General features: G+C 36.6%; 4 protein-coding genes across 4 annotated transcripts; all 4 read right to left on the bottom strand.

Annotated features, from left to right (window-relative positions):
- Positions 1–1910: 1910 nt before the first annotated feature.
- Positions 1911–2731, bottom strand: LOC136846351 (uncharacterized). Its single transcript, XM_067117150.1, has 2 exons — positions 2726–2731; positions 1911–2297 (listed from the first exon to the last, which is right to left on the bottom strand). The coding sequence occupies exons 1-2, from the start codon at positions 2729–2731 to the stop codon at positions 1911–1913; spliced, it is 393 nt and encodes a 130-aa protein (XP_066973251.1).
- Positions 2732–5714: 2983 nt separating this feature from the next.
- LOC136846720 (waprin-Enh1-like) lies at positions 5715–6978 on the bottom strand. The gene is made up of 2 exons (XM_067117830.1): positions 6843–6978; positions 5715–6390 (listed from the first exon to the last, which is right to left on the bottom strand). The coding sequence occupies exons 1-2, from the start codon at positions 6846–6848 to the stop codon at positions 6004–6006; spliced, it is 393 nt and encodes a 130-aa protein (XP_066973931.1). The 5' UTR covers positions 6849–6978; the 3' UTR covers positions 5715–6003.
- A 3257-nt stretch (positions 6979–10235) lies between these two features.
- LOC136846350 (waprin-Enh1-like) lies at positions 10236–11180 on the bottom strand. The gene is made up of 2 exons (XM_067117149.1): positions 11175–11180; positions 10236–10622 (listed from the first exon to the last, which is right to left on the bottom strand). The coding sequence occupies exons 1-2, from the start codon at positions 11178–11180 to the stop codon at positions 10236–10238; spliced, it is 393 nt and encodes a 130-aa protein (XP_066973250.1).
- A 3149-nt stretch (positions 11181–14329) lies between these two features.
- On the bottom strand, positions 14330–15578 carry LOC136846719 (uncharacterized). The gene is made up of 2 exons (XM_067117829.1): positions 15438–15578; positions 14330–15004 (listed from the first exon to the last, which is right to left on the bottom strand). The coding sequence occupies exons 1-2, from the start codon at positions 15441–15443 to the stop codon at positions 14609–14611; spliced, it is 402 nt and encodes a 133-aa protein (XP_066973930.1). The 5' UTR covers positions 15444–15578; the 3' UTR covers positions 14330–14608.
- Between the last annotated feature and the right edge of the window lie 2873 nt (positions 15579–18451).

Genomic DNA, 18451 nt, shown 5'->3' with positions numbered 1-18451 from the left:
CAACGGTTTGTTTGCATCGTCTTGCAATACTTTCACCACGTTTGCCGTTTCGTTGAAAAACCACGTTTGATAATATGTATTTTGTTAAACAATTCGAGCGCTGCCCTGATAAGTTTCAAGCGGAAAAACTGATTGCGTAGTCAGTATTCCACGGGCCTACCTACTGCAAAGAATTCCAAATGCATCATAGTAACATGTTTCAAAATGAGACCTGTTGATACACCCAGCAACCTCAGCAACTACTAAGCATTTTTTAATAACGAGTAAGCACCTGTTTTTTTATTGCCCTATATTATGGGGTATATTGAATATTAATGGCATTCAGATTTTAAATTGAAACCGCCACTGCAATCATTAATCCACAATAATATGCTGAAGATGTAAGACATGTTAACGGAGAAAGCATATCTAGGCTACTGCCAACAAGACATCTGCCTCACATATTTATGCTTTGCTTACCTTATAAAAGTTATTTCATTTTCTCTTGAAGAATCCCTGTTCCCATTTCTGCAATTATAAGCCGGACAACATATCATTAACCAGATAACGAACGAAAAATGTCACAGAACACACTGAGCCCATATTCAGTAACTACAGTTCAATAAAATGCAGCGCCGCCCTGGTGGCAACACGTCAAACTACCAAGTATAAACAAACAACATCGCTTGTCATTTTTGACCCTCTATGATCTTGACATTTTTTGCCCCACACTGACAAAAAATACCTTGGTAGTTTTTCCTGAAGTTTTTGTTTTGTTTTCTTGTCATGAGACATTAATAGGGGTATGATTATTAATCCTCATTTGAAAGTGACGAAATCGTTTCAGTAAGTCTAGGAGGAATTTTCTTGTCTTTAGTGTCCTACAGAATCCCAAAGAATGGTTTTACTTTTTTTTTTCTGTAAAGTCAAATGCTCAAATGTAATTCAAAATATGTTGCTGTTGCAGTTTTGCTAAAAGAATATCGGCATAAACATACTGTTATACGTTTAATCTCTGCCTTGTCCCCCACAACGGTTACCAGCGTACTGAAGTTTATGGCGGGTGTATATATAATATATATTAAACTTCTATCTGTTGATAACTGGTGGGGCGGAAATTCACGAGTTTAAATACCTCATGATGTCGATTCGTTTCTCCCGAAAGCTTCGAGTCATACGGATTGTGCTCAAAATATAGAAGGCCATGCAGTTTGCAAGCTTAATGGTCCTTTGCGAGTTACCCTTTATGAAGGATGGAGTTCAGTTTCATGAGTCCATGATTCGAACATTGTGAATGCTGCTTGAGAATATGGTATTCTTTCTTTTCGTTACAATCAATTAAATGGATCACTAGTTCAGGTTATCTATAGAAGCTCGATTGCCGGGTATTGGCCTAATATTAAGAACGACCCGACGAATCGCAGAGACTCTTTCAGTATTCCAGCCCATAAGTAGTCTGTCTATACGACAGTCTGTAGTCTAGCCAGACACAGGAGGAATGTAACAACAATTTTTAAATGTAACATTCAGCTATACACAAATGTATAAGAGGCTAGTACTAATTAGACTTTTGCTAACTTCCTGACGTTATCACCTAAAATCATTATTGATGCATTATTCTGGGGAGTCAGTGAAAGAGATTTGTATAAATATTGAGATTTATTTTATAAAAAAAAGTGTCAAAATAGAGATCTATGTAGCTCTGACAAAACAGAGCAAAATAAGGATGGAACATATCATCACAGCACAAATAACATGAACATAATCAACAAATTATTTTTTAAAACCACTATGACTTCGTAACTTTCCCATTTCTTCCAGTATGACTTACTTTGGAGTTCACAGATTTGTTGCTCCAAACATACTTTTACGCTATTCCCAACCCCCACCCCTTACCCCAAACAGCTTTGGCATTTGCATTATTCAAATCCTTAGCCGAAAAAGCTTAGTGGTTTGCAGACGTGCTGCTCCAGACAGATGTCGTAACAGCACTTGTCAGACCCGAAGCACTTGAAGTCGTTGGAACAGGGGGATGGTGGTCCAAAGGTCCTCACTGGAGGACACTGAGGTCGAACTCTGGGGCAGCTTCCAATCTTCACTCCAACGGGTCCTTCTGGTTCATCGATGCCTTCGCAGCAATAAGCTTGACCCTGGGGAGTGCGACACCAGTACCTGCATGTTGCGGGTGGGACAGAGCCTGGTCCACCAGGGAAAATGCCTCCAGGTCCTATACCTGCACCAGGTAAAAATTTCTTGTTTGCTTCCTGAGGCAGACCCACAACGACGCCGATGACGGCCAAGGAGCAGATCAGGAGACCCTGAAATCAAAAGCATATTTTAAGCATCTGTGTAACCGATTTTTGCTGTTACTTCTCTGGCTTGAGATAGCAGACACACTACAATATTCCCATTATTATTATTATTATTATATTATTATTAACACTGATGAAAATAGGAAAATATTTACTGTTTTACTTATGGAAAATGTAAAAAAATTAGGTTGGCCCTTAAGGAAAATGTACTTTAAGTTTTTGTGACTTTCTTACTCAATTCTATAACGAAATAGGAAGAAAATTTGACGACTTCAAATAAACAAACCAGATGCCTCTTAATTTGTTTATAGTACCTTGAAACCCAATATTATAAATAGATTAAATCATATGGGAATCATATTAAATGAAATTTTTACATGTACTGCTTAATGCCTCTTTTAAGAGATTGAATGGATAAGAATATCAAAGCTTACCTTCATGTTGGATGTGTTGCTTCGGTGTCAGTTCTTCAGTGAATGTGATCTCCCAGCGACGGTTGCCGGTTTAAATACACGAGCACAACTTGCCAGGCAAGTGCGTCATTTGCTTCTCCCAAAAACCCGCTCCTCCGACTCTCTCTCTCTCTCATCTGGAAAATCCCATGCAGAGCGCGAGCGCTTCTGGGCAGTATCGATAGTTAAACATTTTCCTACTGTCTGGATTGATAAACACCCTGGCCCTTTTTTTATCCCCCTCTCTCTCTCTCTCTCTTACATCTTCCAGCTTCCTTTCCGATACCTTCATATATCGCCGAAGTCCTACGATCATCCATGATTTGGGAATGAGGTCTGGTGTAATATACTGTCGTTAGCCACCAGAGGAATCCGTTACAGACAATGGAGATCTGCTTTTGTTTTGAGGGATTGCATCATGATCTTCCCTGGCCGTATTTGGTTATACCCTCAAGAACTTTGTGGCACTCAGTTTCTATTGACAAGTCGAAGCCTTGTTTCTAAACTTTCTTTCTTAGGTTTGTCAACACAAGTCTCTAAATGTCATGTCTATATGCTGTATTGTCACATCCACAACTGTCGTAGTTGTTGGCACTACCACGGTCACCACTGTCCTTTTCCATATCTGGTCTCTCTTTTCTTCTTTTACCTTGTTTATCATTATTCATAAGCGAGCGACTCCTGGTCCAGCACACAGTACTAAAACTGTGCAGACGAAATACTACGGAAGCACATTGTCTTTTTTTTCCTTCGCGTTTGATTATTAAAAGAATATGCACAATATGCTTCGAAATATTGTTGTTCTGATGTCTACTATTGCTGAAGAATTTTGCATTCTAATCTGTACATATTTCGATTACTGAAAAGCGTTTTGTAAACAAACCTCCAAAAGAAATGGCAAAATCATTTCTTTTTATCCTGATGCTTAGGAACACTACTTGGAGAGAATTGTTATCTAAGTCACTATTCTGTCTTGTATGGAATAAAAATGTTCTTAAAAGAATGACAAAATAATAAAAGTACCTGTTAAATCAATAGGCATGGGCCTAGCATTTGGGCGAAGGCGATTTGGCACGGCAAGTTGGGAACTATCTGATTTAGACCGGCACTTTGGGGCGCAAGACGATCAATGTTACAAGTAAACATTGTGACTAAGGTGGTCCATGAGAAATTCATGTGACCAAATGGTCTTGGCGCCAAAACGACCGTCGCCAAATGAACTGGCGCCAAAATCAACCATTTTTAACTTTGAATCGAATAGTAGAAGATGTATTCAATAGTTTCTTTGCATCGTCTTACAATACTTTCAAGTCTACCGTTTCGTTGGGAAACCACGTTTGATAATATGTACAGTACCTTGTTAAACAACTCTAGCGCTGCCCTGAAATGTCTCAAACGGAAAAACTGATTGCGTAGTCAGCATTCTACAGGCCTACCTACTGCAAAGAATTCCAAATGCATCATAGCAACATGTTTCAAAATGAGACCTGTTGACACACACAGCAACCTATGGGCATATAGCCATAGTTACTACTAAGCATTTTTTAGTAATTGTAAGCTCCTGGTTTTTTTACCTTACATTATGGGCATATTGAATATCAATGGCGTTCAGATTATAAATTGAAATCGCCACTGTAATTTTATGTAAATAATATGCTGAAAATGTGAGACATGTTAACGGAAAAAACATGTCTAGGCTAACAAGACGTATCATAAACTGATTCATATATTTATGATTTGCTTACTTCATAAAAGTTATTTCATTTTCTCTTGGAGAATCCCTGTTGCCATTTCTGCAATTATAAGTCGCACAACTTACCAATATCAAAATAACGAAAGAAAAACGTCACAGGACACACTCAGTACTAATTCAATAACAAGGGTTCCATTCTCATGCAGCGCCGCCCTAGTGGCAACGCGTCAAACTACGTAGTATAAACAAATAACATAGCTCATCATTTTTTACCCTCTATGATCCAGACCTTTCTTGCTCCACACTGACAAAAAATAATACCTTGGTGATTTTTCCTGAAGTTTTTCTTTTGTTTTCCGGTCATGAGGCATTAATAGGGCTATGAATAATAATCGTTTGAAAGTGACGAAATAGTTTCAGTATGACAAGGACAAATTTTCCTCCACTGTCTTTACTGTCCTGCAGAATCCCAAAGAATGTTTTTATTTATTTATTTATTTTTTTGTAATGTCAAATGCTCAAAAGTAATTCAAAATATGTTGCTGTTGTAGTTTTGCTAAATGCATATCGGCAATAAACATAGTTATAATACGTTTAATTTCTACCTTGTCCCCCACAACGGTTATCAGCGTACTGAAGTTTATAGTACAGTATATATATATATATATATATATATATATATATATATATATATATATATATATATATATATATATATATATATATATATATACATACATTAAATTTCTATCTGTTAAATACCTCATGGTGTCGATTCGTTTCTCCCGAAAGTTTCGAGTCATACGGGTTATGCTCAAATATAGAAGGTCGTGCAGTCTGTAAGGTTAATACGATTCTTTGCGAGTGGCCCTTTCGTTTACGAAGGATGGAATTCAGTGTCATGAGTCTAGGATTCGAACAGACATTGTGAATACTCTTCTCAGAATATGGTATTTTTTTCTTTTCTTTGCAATTCATTAAATGGATCACTAGTTCAGGTTAGCTATATAAGATTGATTGCCGGGTATTGGCCTAATATTAAGAACGATCCGATGAACCAGAAAGAATTTTTCTCAACTACTCCAACCCACAAGTAGTCTATATGACAGTCTGTAGTCTAGCCAAACACAAGAGGAATGTAACAACAATTTTCAAATGTAACATTCAGCTATACACAAATGTACAAGAGGTTAGTACTAATTAGACTGTTGCTAACTTCCTGACGTCATCACCTTTAATTATTACTGATTCATTACTCTGGGGAGTCAGTGGAAGAGATTTGTATAAATGTTGACATTTATTTTATAAAAAAGTGTCAAAATAGAGATCTATGTAGCTCTGACAAAACAGAGCAAAATAAGGATGGAACATATCACCACAGCACAAATAACATGAACATAATCAACAAATTATTTTTTAAAACCACAATGCCTTCTTAACTTTCCCATTTCTTCCAGTATGACTTGTTTTGGAGTTCACAGATTTGTTGCTCCAAACATACTTTTACGCTATTACCAACCCCCACCCCCTACCCCAAACAGCTTTGGCATTTGCATTATTAAAATCCTTAGCCGAAAAAGCTTTGTGGTTTGCACACGTGCTCCTCTAGACAGGTGTCGTAGCAGCACTTGTCAGACCCGAAGCACTTGAAGTCGTTGGAGCAGGGGGATGGTGGGCCTAGGGTCCTCACTGGAGGACACTGAGGTCGAACTCTGGGGCAGCTTCCAATCTTCACTCCAACGGGTCCTTCTGGTTCATCGATGCCTTCGCAGCAATAAGCTTGACCCTGAGGAGTGCGACACCAGTACCTGCATGTTGCGGGTGGGACAGAGCCTGGTCCACCAGGGAAAATGCCTCCAGGTCCTATACCTGCACCAGGTAAAAATTTCTTGTTTGCCTCCTGAGGAAGACCCACAACGACGCCGATGATGGCCAAGGAGCAGATCAGGAGACCCTGAAATCAAAAGCATATCTTAAGCATCTGTGTAACCGATTTTTGCTGTTGCTTCTCTGGCTGGAGATAGCAGACATACTTTTATGTTCCCAATATTTTATTATTATCATTATTATTATTATTATTATTGCTGTTGTTGTTGTTATTAACACGGGCCCCCTCGTGCAAATATACTGATGAAAATATGAAAATATTTATTGATGAAAATATGAAATATTAACTGTTTTACTTTTGGAAATGGGAAGAAAATCTGACGACTTCGATAACAAATTTAGACAACTCTTAATTTGTTTATATTACCTTGAAACCCAATCGTATAAATAGACTAAACTATATTAAATGAAATTTTTACAGGTACAGCTTAATGCCTCTTTGACGAGATTGAATTCAATTAAAACGAATTCGCAAATGCACAAGTCTTTTTCTGAATGGATAAGAATATCAAAGCTTACCTTCATGTTGGATGTATTGCTTTGGTGTCAGTTCTTCAGTGACTGTGATCTCAAAGCGACGGTTGCCGGTTTAAATACACGAGCACAACTTGAAGGACTTCTCCCCATTACCCGGCTCCCCCGACCCTCTCCGTGTCATCTGAAAATCCCACGCAGCGCGCGAGCGTTTCTGGACAGTATCGATAGATAAACATTTTCCTACTGTCTGGATTGATAACCGCCCCCCCTTTTTTTATATCCTCTCTCTCTCTCTCTTTCTCCTTCTTCCAGTCTCCTTTCCCATTATAACTTCATATATCGCTGAAGTCCTACGATCATCCATGATTTGGGAATGAGATCTGATGTAATATATTGTCGTTAGCCACCAGAGGAATCCGTTACAGACAAGGGAGATCTGCTTTTGTTTTGAGGGATTGCATCATGATCTTCCCCGGCCGTATTTGGTTATACCCTCAAGAACTTCCTAACACTCAGTTTCTACTGACAAATCGAAGCCTTGTTTCTACACCTTCTTTCTTAGGGGTGTCAACCCAAGTCTCAAAATGTCATGTTTATATTCTGTATTGTCACATCCACAACTGTCGTAGTTGTTGGCAATACCACAGTCTCCACTGTCCTTTTCCATATCTGGTCTCTCTTTTCTTCTTCTACCTTGTTTATCATTATTCATAAGCGAGTGACTCCTGGTCCAGCATACAGTACTAAAACTGTGCAGACGAAATACTAAGGAAGCACATTGTCTTTTTTTGTCTTCGCGTTTGATTATTATAAGACAATGTACAATATATTTCGAAATATTCTTGTTCTGATGTCGATTATAGCTGAAGTAAAGAATTTTGCATTCTAATCTGTACACACTTCAATTACTGGAAAGTGTTTTGTGAACCTCCAACAGAAATGGCTGGCAAAGTCATTTCTTTTTATCCTGATGCTTAGGAACACTACTTAGAGAGAATTGTTATCTAAGTCACTATTCCGTCGTATATGGAATAAAAATGTTCTTAAAAGAATGACAAAATAATAAAAGTACCTGTTAAATCAATAGGCATGGGCCTAGCATTTGGGCAAAGGTGATTTGGCACGGCCAATTGGGGACTACCTGATTTTGACCGGCACTTTGGGACGCAAGACGTTAAATGTTACAAGTAAACATTGTGACTAAGGTGTTCCATGAGACATTCACGTGATAAAATGGTCTTGGCGCCAAAACGACCGTCGCCAAATGAACTTGCGCCAAAAACTACCCCCAAACCAGTTTGAAGCTTAGCCTAAGCATAGCCTAGGCGACCAGCTTCATTGCCTTGCTCTTGCCAATCTGTGAGGCATAATGCCACATAAAAGCATATATTCAACCAGTATCTGTTACAAATAAAAAAAAAAATCCAACCACTTTTAACTTTGAATCGAATAACAGAAGTTGTATTCAACGGTTTGTTTGCATCATCTTGCAATACTTTCACCACGTTTGCCGTTTCGTTGAGAAACCACGTTTGATAATATGTATCTTCTTGAACTCTAGCGCTGCCCTGATACGTCTGAAACGGAAAAACTGATTGCGAAGTCAGCATTGTACAGGCCTACCTACTGCAAAGAATTCCAAATGCATCATAGTAACATGTTTAAAAACCGAGACCTTTTGAAACACCAAGCAACCTATGGGTATATAGGCCTAGTTACTACTAAGCATTTTTTAACAACGAGTAAGTTCCTATTTGTTTTTACCTTATATTATGGGGTATATTGAATATTAATGGCGTTCAGATTATAAATTGAAATCACCACTGCAACTGTGTTACAATAATATGCTGAAAATGTAAGGCATGTTAACAAAGAAAGCGTGTCTAGGCTACTGCTAACAAGACATATCATAATCTGACTCACATATTTATGCTTTGCTTACCTTATAAAAGTTATTTCATTTTCTCTTGAAGAATCCCTGTTGCCATTTCTGCAATTATAAGTCGCACAACTTACCAACATCAAAATAACGAAAGAAAAACATCACAGGACACACTGAGCACTAATTCAATAACAGGGGTTCCATTTTCATGCAACGCCGCCCTGGTGGCAACACGTCAAACTACGTAGTATAAACAGATAACATAGCTTATCATTTTTTACTCTATGATCTTGACCGTTCTTGCCCCACACTGACATAAAATAATACCTTGGTGATTTTTCCTGAAGGTTTTCTTTTGTTTTCCGGTCAAGAGACATTAATAGGTATATGAATATTAATCCTCATTTGAAACTGACGAAATCGTTTCAGTAAGTCTAGGAAGAATTTTCTTGTCTTTAGTGTCCTACAGAATCCCAAAGAATGTTTTTATTTATTTATTTATTTTTTTTTTTGTAAAGTCAAATGCTTAAAACTCAAAATATGTTGCTGTTGTAGTTTTGCTAAATGCATATCGGCAACAAACATACTGTTATAATACGTTTAATTTCTACCTTGTCCCCCACAACGGTTATCAGTTTACTGAAGTTTATAATATATATATATATATATATATATATATATATATATATATATATATATATATATATATATATATATATATACACACATTAAATTTCTATCTGTTAAATACCTCAAGGTGTCGATTCGTTTCTCCCGAAAGTTTCGAGTCATACGGGTTATGCTCAAATATAGAAGGCCGTGCAGTCTGTAAGCTTAATATGACCCTTTGCGAGTGACCCTTTCGTTTGCGAAGGATGGAATTCAGTGTCATGAGTCTAGGATTCGAACAGACATTGTGAATACTCTTCTCAGAATATGGTATTTTTTCTTTTTTTTGCAATTCATTAAATGGATCACTAGTTCAGGTTAGCTATATAAGATTGATTGCCGGGTATTGGCCTAATATTAAGAACGATCCGATGAACCAGAAAGAATTTTTCTCAACTACTCCAACCCACAAGTAGTCTATATGACAGTCTGTAGTCTAGCCAGACACAAGAGGAATGTAACAATAATTTTTAAATGTAACATTCAGCTATACACAAATGTACGCTTTCTTTGTTAATTAGACTGTTGCTAACTTCCTGACGTCATCACCTTTAATTATTCCTGATTCATTACTCTGGGGAGTCAGTGAAAGAGATTTGTATAAATGTTGACATTTATTTTATAAAAAAGTGTCAAAATAGAGATCTATGTAGCTCTGACAAAACAGAGCAAAATAAGGATGGAACATATCACCACAGCACGAATAACATGAACATAATCAACAAATTATTTTTTTAAATCACAATGATTTCTTAACTTTCCCATTTCTTCCAGTATGACTTACTTTGGAGTTCGCAGATTTGTTGCTGCAAACATACTTTTACGCTATTCCCAACCCCCACCCCCTACCCCAAACAGCTTTGGCATTTGCATTATTCAAATCCTTAGCCGAAAAAGCTTTGTGGTTTGCAGACGTGCTCCTCTAGACAGGTGTCGTAGCAGCACTTGTCAGACCCAAAGCACTTGAAGTCGTTGGAACAGGGGGATGGTGGGCCTAGGGTCCTCACTGGAGGACACTGAGGTCGAACTCTGGGGCAGCTTCCAATCTTCACTCCAACGGGTCCTTCTGGTTCATCGATGCCTTCGCAGCAATAAGCTTGACCCTGGGGAGTGCGACACCAATACCTGCATGTTGCGGGTGGGACAGAGCCTGGTCCACCAGGGAAAATGCCTCCAGGTCCTATACCTGCACCAGGTAAAAATTTCTTGTTTGCTTCCTGAGGCAGACCCACAACGACGCCGATGATGGCCAATGAGCAAATCAGGAGACCCTGAAATCAAAAGCACATTTTAAGCATCTGTGTAACCGATTTTTGCTGTTGCTTCTCTGGCTGGAGATAGCAGACATACTTTTATGTTCCCATTATTATTATTATTATTATTATTATTATTATTATTATTATTATTATTGCTGTTGTTGTTGTTATTAACACGGGCCCCCTCGTGCAAATATACTGATGAAAATATAAAAATATTTATTGATGAAAATATGAAATATTTATTGTTTTACTTATGGAAAACGTAAAAAAATTAGGTTGGCCCATAAGGAAGAAGTACTTTAAGTTTTTGTGACTTTCTTACCCAACTCTATAACGAAATGGGAAGAAAATTTGACGACTTCAAATAAACACACCAGATGCCTCTTAATTTCTTTATATTACCGTGAAACTCGATCGTATAAATAGATTAAATCATATTGGAATCATATTAAATGAAATTTTTACATGTACAGCTTAATGCCTCTTTGACGAGATTGAATTCAATTAAAACGAATTCGCAAATGCACAAGTCTTTTTCTGAATGGATAAGAATATCAAACTTACCTTCATGTTGGATGTGTTGCTTTGGTGTCAGTTCTTCAGTGACTGTGATCTCAAAGCGACGGTTGCCGGTTTAAATACACGAGCACAACTTGAAGGACTTCTTCTCCCCATTACCCGGCTCCCCCGACCCTCTCCGTGTCATCTGGAAAATCCCACGCAGCGCGCGAGCGTTTCTGGACAGTATCGATAGATAAACATTTTCCTACTGTCTGGATTGATAACCGCCCTCCCCCTTTTTTTATCCTCTCTCTCTCTCTCTCTTTCTCCTTCTTCCAGTCTCCTTTCCCATTATAACTTCATATATCGCTGAAGTCCTACGATCATCCATGATTTGGGAATGAGATCTGATGTAATATATTGTCGTTAGCCACCAGAGGAATCCGTTACAGACAATGGAGATCTGCTTTTGTTTTGAGGGATTGCATCATGATCTTCCCCGGCCGTATTTGGTTATACCCTCAAGAACTTCCTAACACTCAGTTTCTACTGACAAATCGAAGCCTTGTTTCTACACTTTCTTTCTTAGGGGTGTCAACCCAAGCCTCTAAAAGTCATGTCTATATTCTGTATTGTCACATCCACAACTGTCGTAGTTGTTGGCAATACCACAGTCTCCACTGTCCTTTTCCATATCTGGTCTCTCTTTTCTTCTTCTACCTTGTTTATCATTATTCATAAGCGAGTGACTCCTGGTCCAGCACACAGTACTAAAACTGTGCAGACGAAATACTAAGGAAGCACGTTGTCTTTTTTTTCCTTAGCGTTTGATTATTATAAGACTATGTACAATATATTTCGAAATATTCTTGTTCTGATGTCTACTATAGCTGAAGTAAAGAATTTTGCATTCTAATCTTTACACACTTCAATTACTGAAAAGCGTTTTGTTAACCCCCAACAGAAATGGCTTGCAAAGTCATTTCTTTTTATCCTGATGCTTAGGAACACTACTTAGAGAGAATTGTTATCTAAGTCACTATTCCGTCGTATATGGAATAAAAATGTTCTTAAAAGAATGACAAAATAATAAAAGTACCTGTTAAATCAATAGGCATGGGCCTAGCATTTGGGCAAAGGTGATTTGGCACGGCCAATTGGGGACTACCTGATTTTGACCGGCACTTTGGGACGCAAGACGATAAAGGTTACAAGTAAACATTGTGATTAAGGTGTTCCATGCAGACATTCACGTGACAAAATGGTCTTGGCGCCAAAACCACCGTCGCCAAATGAACTTGCGCCAAAAACTACCCCCAAACCAGTTTGAAGCTTAGCCTAAGCATAGCCTAGGCGACCAGCTTCACTGCCTTGCTCTTGCCAATCTATGAGGCATAATGCCACATAAAAGCAGACTCAACCAGTATCTGTTACAAATAAAAAATAAAATTCAACCATTTTTAACTTTGAATCGAATAACAGAAGTTGTATTCAACGGTTTGTTTGCATCATCTTGAAATACTTTCACCACGTTTGCCGTTTCGTTGAGAAATCACATTTGATAATATGGTATCTTCTTGAACAACTCTAGCGCTGCCCTGACATGTCTCAAACGGAAAAACTGATTGCGTAGTCAGTATTCTACAGGCCTACCTACTGCAAAGAATTCCAAATGCATCATAGTAACATGTTTAAAAATGAGACCTGTTCAAACACCTAGCAACCTATGAGTATATAGGCCTAGTTACTACTAAGCATTTTTTAACAACGAGTAAGTTCCTATTTTTTTTTACCTTATATTATGGGGTATATTGAATATTAATGGCGTTCAGATTTTAAATTGAAATCACCACTGCAATTGTGTCACAATAATATGCTGAAAATGTAAGGCATGTTAACAGAGAAAGCGTGTCTAGGTTACTGCTAACAAGACATATCATAATCTGACTCACATATTTATGCTTTGCTTACCTTATGAAAGTTATTTCATTTTCTCTTGAAGAATCCCTGTTGCCATTTCTGCAATTATAAGTCGCACATCTTACCAATATCAAAATAACGAGAGAAAAACGTCACAGGACACACTGAGCACTAATTCAAGAACAAGGGTTCCATTTTCATGCAACGCCGCCCTGGTGGCAACACGTCAAACTACGTAGTATAAACAGATAACATAGCTCATCATTTTTTACCCTCTGTGATCTTGACCTTTCTTGCCCCACACTGACATAAAATAATACCTTGGTGATTTTTCCTGAAGTTTTTCTTTTGTTTTACGGTCATGAGACATTAATAGGTATATGAATATTAATCCTCATTTGAAACTAACGAAATCGTTTCAGTAAGTCTAGGAAGAATTTTCTTGTCTTTAGTGTCCTACAGAATCCCAAAGAATGTTTTTATTTATTTTATTTTTTTTGTAAAGTCAAATGCTCAAAAGTAACTCAAAATATGTTGCTGTTGTAGCTTTGTTAAATGCATATCGGCAATAAACATACTGTTATAATACATTTAATTTCTACCTTGGCCCCCACAACGGTTATCAGCGTCCTGAAGTTTATAGTATGTGTATATATATATATATATATATATATATATATATATATATATATATATATATATATATATATATATATATATATATATAAAACTTCTACCTGTTGATAACTGGTGGGCAGAAATTCACAAGGTTACTATATACCCCGTGAAGTTGATTCATTTCCCCCGAAAGCTTCGAGTCTTAAGAATTGTGCTCAAATATAGAAGGTCGTGCAGTTTTTAGGCTTAATATGATCATCTTTGAGAGAACATCTCGTTTGCGAAGGATGGAGTTTAGTTTCATGAGTCCATTATTCTAACAGACACTGTCAATACTGTTCTTAGAATATGGTATTTTTTTCTTTTCGTTACGATTCATTAAAAGGATCACTAGTTCAGGTTATCTATAGAAGCTCGATTGGCGGGTATTGGCCTAATATTAAAAACGACTGAAGAACCATAAGAATTTTTCTGAACTACTCCAACCCACAAGTAGTCTATATGACAGTCTGTAGCCTAGCCAGACACAGGAGGAATGCAAGAACAATTTTTAAATGTAACATTCAACCATACACAAATGTATAAGAGGCTAGTGCAAATTAGACTTTTGCTAACTTCCTGACGTTATCACCTTTAGTCATTATTGGTGCATTATTCTGGGGAGTAGTGAAAGACCTGTATAAATACTGATATTTATTTTATAAAAAAAAAAGTGTCTAAATAGAGATCTTTGTAGCTTTGACAAAACAGAGCAAAATAAGGATGCAACATATCACGGTACAAATAACATGAACATAATCAACAAATTTATTTTTAAAACCACAATGACTTCCTAACTTTCCCATTTCTTCCAGTATGACTTGCTTTGGAGTTCGCAGATTTGTTGCTCCAAACATACTTTTACACTGTTCCCCCCGCCCCCGCCTCCCTTTCCCCAAATAGCTTTTGCATTTGCATTATTAAAATCCTTGGCTGAAGAAGCTTTGTGGCTTGCAGACGTGCTCCTCCAGACAGGTGTCGTAGCAGCACTTGTCAGACCCGAAGCACTTGAAGTCGTTGGAACAGGGGGATGGTGGTCCAAAGGTCCTGACTGGGGGGCAGTCAGGTCGAACTCTGGGGCAGCTTCCAATCTTCACTCCAACGGGTCCTTCTGGTTCATCGACGCCTTCGCAGCAATAAGCTTGACCCTGGGGAGTGCGACACCAGTACCTGCAGGTTGCAGGTGGGGCAGAGCCTGGTCCACCAGGGAAAATGCCTCCAGGTCCTATACCTGCATCAGGTAAAAACTTTTTGTTTGCTTCCTGAGGCAGACCCACAACGACGCCGATGATGGCCAAGGAGCAAATCAGGAGACCCTGAAATCAAAGCATATTTTATGTTCTTACACTTTAGTTAAGAAGTTAAAAGATGGCAGTCAGCACGTTCCATGCATACTGTACTAATGGGCGATCTTACTATAGGTCTAAGAACTGCAGATCTGAGTTAAAAGACTGCAGTCAGTATGTTCCATGCATACTGAACTAGTAGGCGATCTAACTATAAGTCTAAGAATTGCAGATCATTAACGGAACCTCTCGGAGGAACAGTTTATTGAAGCAAGTGAATAAATAAATAGATTTGTGTCTTTCTACGGTGGGAGCATTCAGTGTTTTTGCATCAGGCTTCTTATTTATTTGAACTTTATCTCCTCTTACAGGCTGCAATTATGAGCAAGGGACTGTGTGGCAATAAGGAAAGCTTAATTCAAACCAACGAACGCTTCAGAGAGAATTAGACTTAAGATCTCACCTTCATGTTGACTTAGTTGTTTTGTTGTTTGCTTTGCGAAGACTGTGGCGTTTCGGTGGACGTTGCCGGGTTATATACGGGAGGAGGAAAACCGGTCTGGCATGGATCTCCCGCGCTTCCAAGACAACTTCCAACTTCCGAGAATTCCCGGCAACCGTTTTTGTAACTTTGGAAGTTAGGCAATCTAAGGTAAGTCTTTATCGCGTGGATAAACCTATGTTTTTGTTGCTAATGTGGCTTCTTTCTTTTTCGCTCTCTGTATGCTTGTGAAAATGTTTATTATTTTCCTATTCCCCGCCCCCCTCTGTTCTTATGGTACCTTAATGACCATATGCTTGGCTTATAACTGCCATCACAAATATCTTGATGTCCAGCATAAGTCAATCGGTGATTCACATTGGAGTAACGAAATATTAAAAGGAATTCTCATGATCGTACATAACTTCCGTACGACATGACATGCAGTACATGTTGATATCTAAACTAATAACTGCAGCTTTGTCAGTCATCGGACCAGCTACTTAGGGCTTTACCAACGTACTAACAACAATGTGAATCATTCTGTTGTTCATTCATTGCTGATCGTAACAGAGAGGAACTGAATGCTAATTGACCAGGATTTTTGTTCAAACAAACGCAATATCTAGAAGTTCGACTCAGCATTATAAATATTAATGTGTAAATGGACATATCTTTCCATTTGTCTACAATTTATCATGCCAAAAAAAGAACAATGAAAGATTTTACTTTACCGCCACAATTGTTTTTGTTAATTTTTCTTTCCTAGAACAACAGAATCTGGCTGATCACCTGTGTGACGTAAGGTGAGACGTTGCTCAAAGGGGATGACGTCACGGCGCTCTTTCTTGTTGCACTGAGGTCCCTTGCTGGGTTGCTGGACCGGTGTGAGCTGGATAAGACATTTTCCTTAAATGCACCTCAGAGCGTTTTTATATTTATCATATGTACGGCCGGCACATATGTGTGCGTGTATATATAATGTAAGTGTATATGTATATATATAAATATGTACATATACACTTACATTATATATACACACATATGATAAATATAAAAACGCTCTCAGGCGCATTTAAGGAAAATGTCTTATCTATAAATATGCAGACATATACCATATTTATAAAAATAAATATAAATATATATATATACACATATATATGTATATATTATATACATATATATCATATCTATACATATAAATGTGTATATATACAGTATATATTATATATATAATATATATATTTATATACATTATATATATACACACAATTTATATATATATATAATGTAACTGTTTCTATTCTTATATATGAAAAAATTGTAACGTGCACAAATGATTCACTAATAACACCATCTGAATCTTTGCCCATGCATCATACGTCTCAGTTGGCTAGTCGAGTCCAAGGGTTCACACATAAGACTCCTTATTACCTTTAATATCACTCTCAAGAAAGACTGCAGGGCGTAGTGACATTTACAGTTGAGGAAGCTATTTTGATGTGGGTTGACTGATTGACTCATTGATTGATTTTGATGTAGGTTGATTTCTTCTAAAGAATTACAAAGGAATAGAAGAAATCAGGTAAGAAACTCATAACAGAATAAAAGAAGGGGCTGAGGAATGGATATATAGGGGAGATAGCCAAAACGTATGAGAACTATTCTCTCCATCTTTAAATGCACTGATTTCAAGACCGCTCCTTGTTTACAAATTAACCGACCTCTCCTGAAATTATTCTTTTTGATGGCCACCACAACATTCTTTGTAAACTTGAATTTCGCGGGCTTGTTCCATATGAATATGGTTCATTTTCTGAATAATAATAATAATAATAATAATAATAATAATAATAATAATAATAATAATAATAATAATAAAACAATAATTTAATGGTCAATAATAATAATAATAATAATTAATAACGAATAGCTTGAATTTCAATCAATAATAATAATTGTTAATAATAATAATAATAATAATAATAATAATAATAAAAAGCTTTAATCTCAAGTCAGAGGCCCCTGTGGGCTTGTTCCATATGAATATGGCTCATCTTCTGTATAATAATAATAATAATAATAATAATAATAATAATAATAATAATAATAATAATAATAATAATTTAATAATAATAATAATATGCTTGTTTCATAAGTCAATGGTTCATCTTCTGAATTGTTAATAATAATAAGGGTTCATCTTCTGAATAATAATAATAATAATAATAATAATAATAATAATAATAATAATAATAATAATAATAATAATAATAATAATGCCACTGTCTGGGTATAAAGAAAGAGACAAAGATAATGACAGAAATAAAAGGAGAGACAGGAACGTTCCTAAATAATACCTATGTATAATTATGTGAATGGAAACTTCGTCCCTTCACTAGTGTTTACTGAAGAGGATTCACGAGTATTTGGGAAGCAGTCATTCAATTCAAGAGACAAAAAGGAAAACGTGGATTTTCGAAAGTTAGTCACAAAAAAATCTACTTCTCTGATGCCTTTAGGTAATTTATCTCTTCTAAATGGGACAAGTACAGTACTTTTCCTCTGGGCGCATAATCAATTTCTAAATGGGACAAGTAAAATTTTTTTGAAAAAATTTCTGCATAGAACAATGAAAACCTTTTTAAAAAAATTGTATATATATATATATATATATATATATATATATATATATATATATATATATATATATATATATATATAACACATATGCATATACATACACGCACACATGTATTATGTATGTATGTATATATATATATATATATATATATATATATATATATATATATATATATATATATATATATATATATATTAGTTTTATTGCATTTCCTATTCCTTCTCATGTCTACACACTCAAACGTAATATACCATTTAAATATAGTTTTCAGAAGACCTTCAAAGCTTTTTTTTTTTAATCAAAATTGCCATACCCTGTATAAAACACGGCCCAAACGCATTTTACCCTCAAC

The sequence above is a fragment of the Macrobrachium rosenbergii genome, chromosome 15 (genome assembly GCF_040412425.1).
Source record: "Macrobrachium rosenbergii isolate ZJJX-2024 chromosome 15, ASM4041242v1, whole genome shotgun sequence".
Lineage (NCBI taxonomy): Eukaryota > Metazoa > Arthropoda > Malacostraca > Decapoda > Palaemonidae > Macrobrachium > Macrobrachium rosenbergii.
Note: the sequence above shows the minus strand (reverse complement) of the source record. Positions and strands in the feature narration are given on the sequence as shown.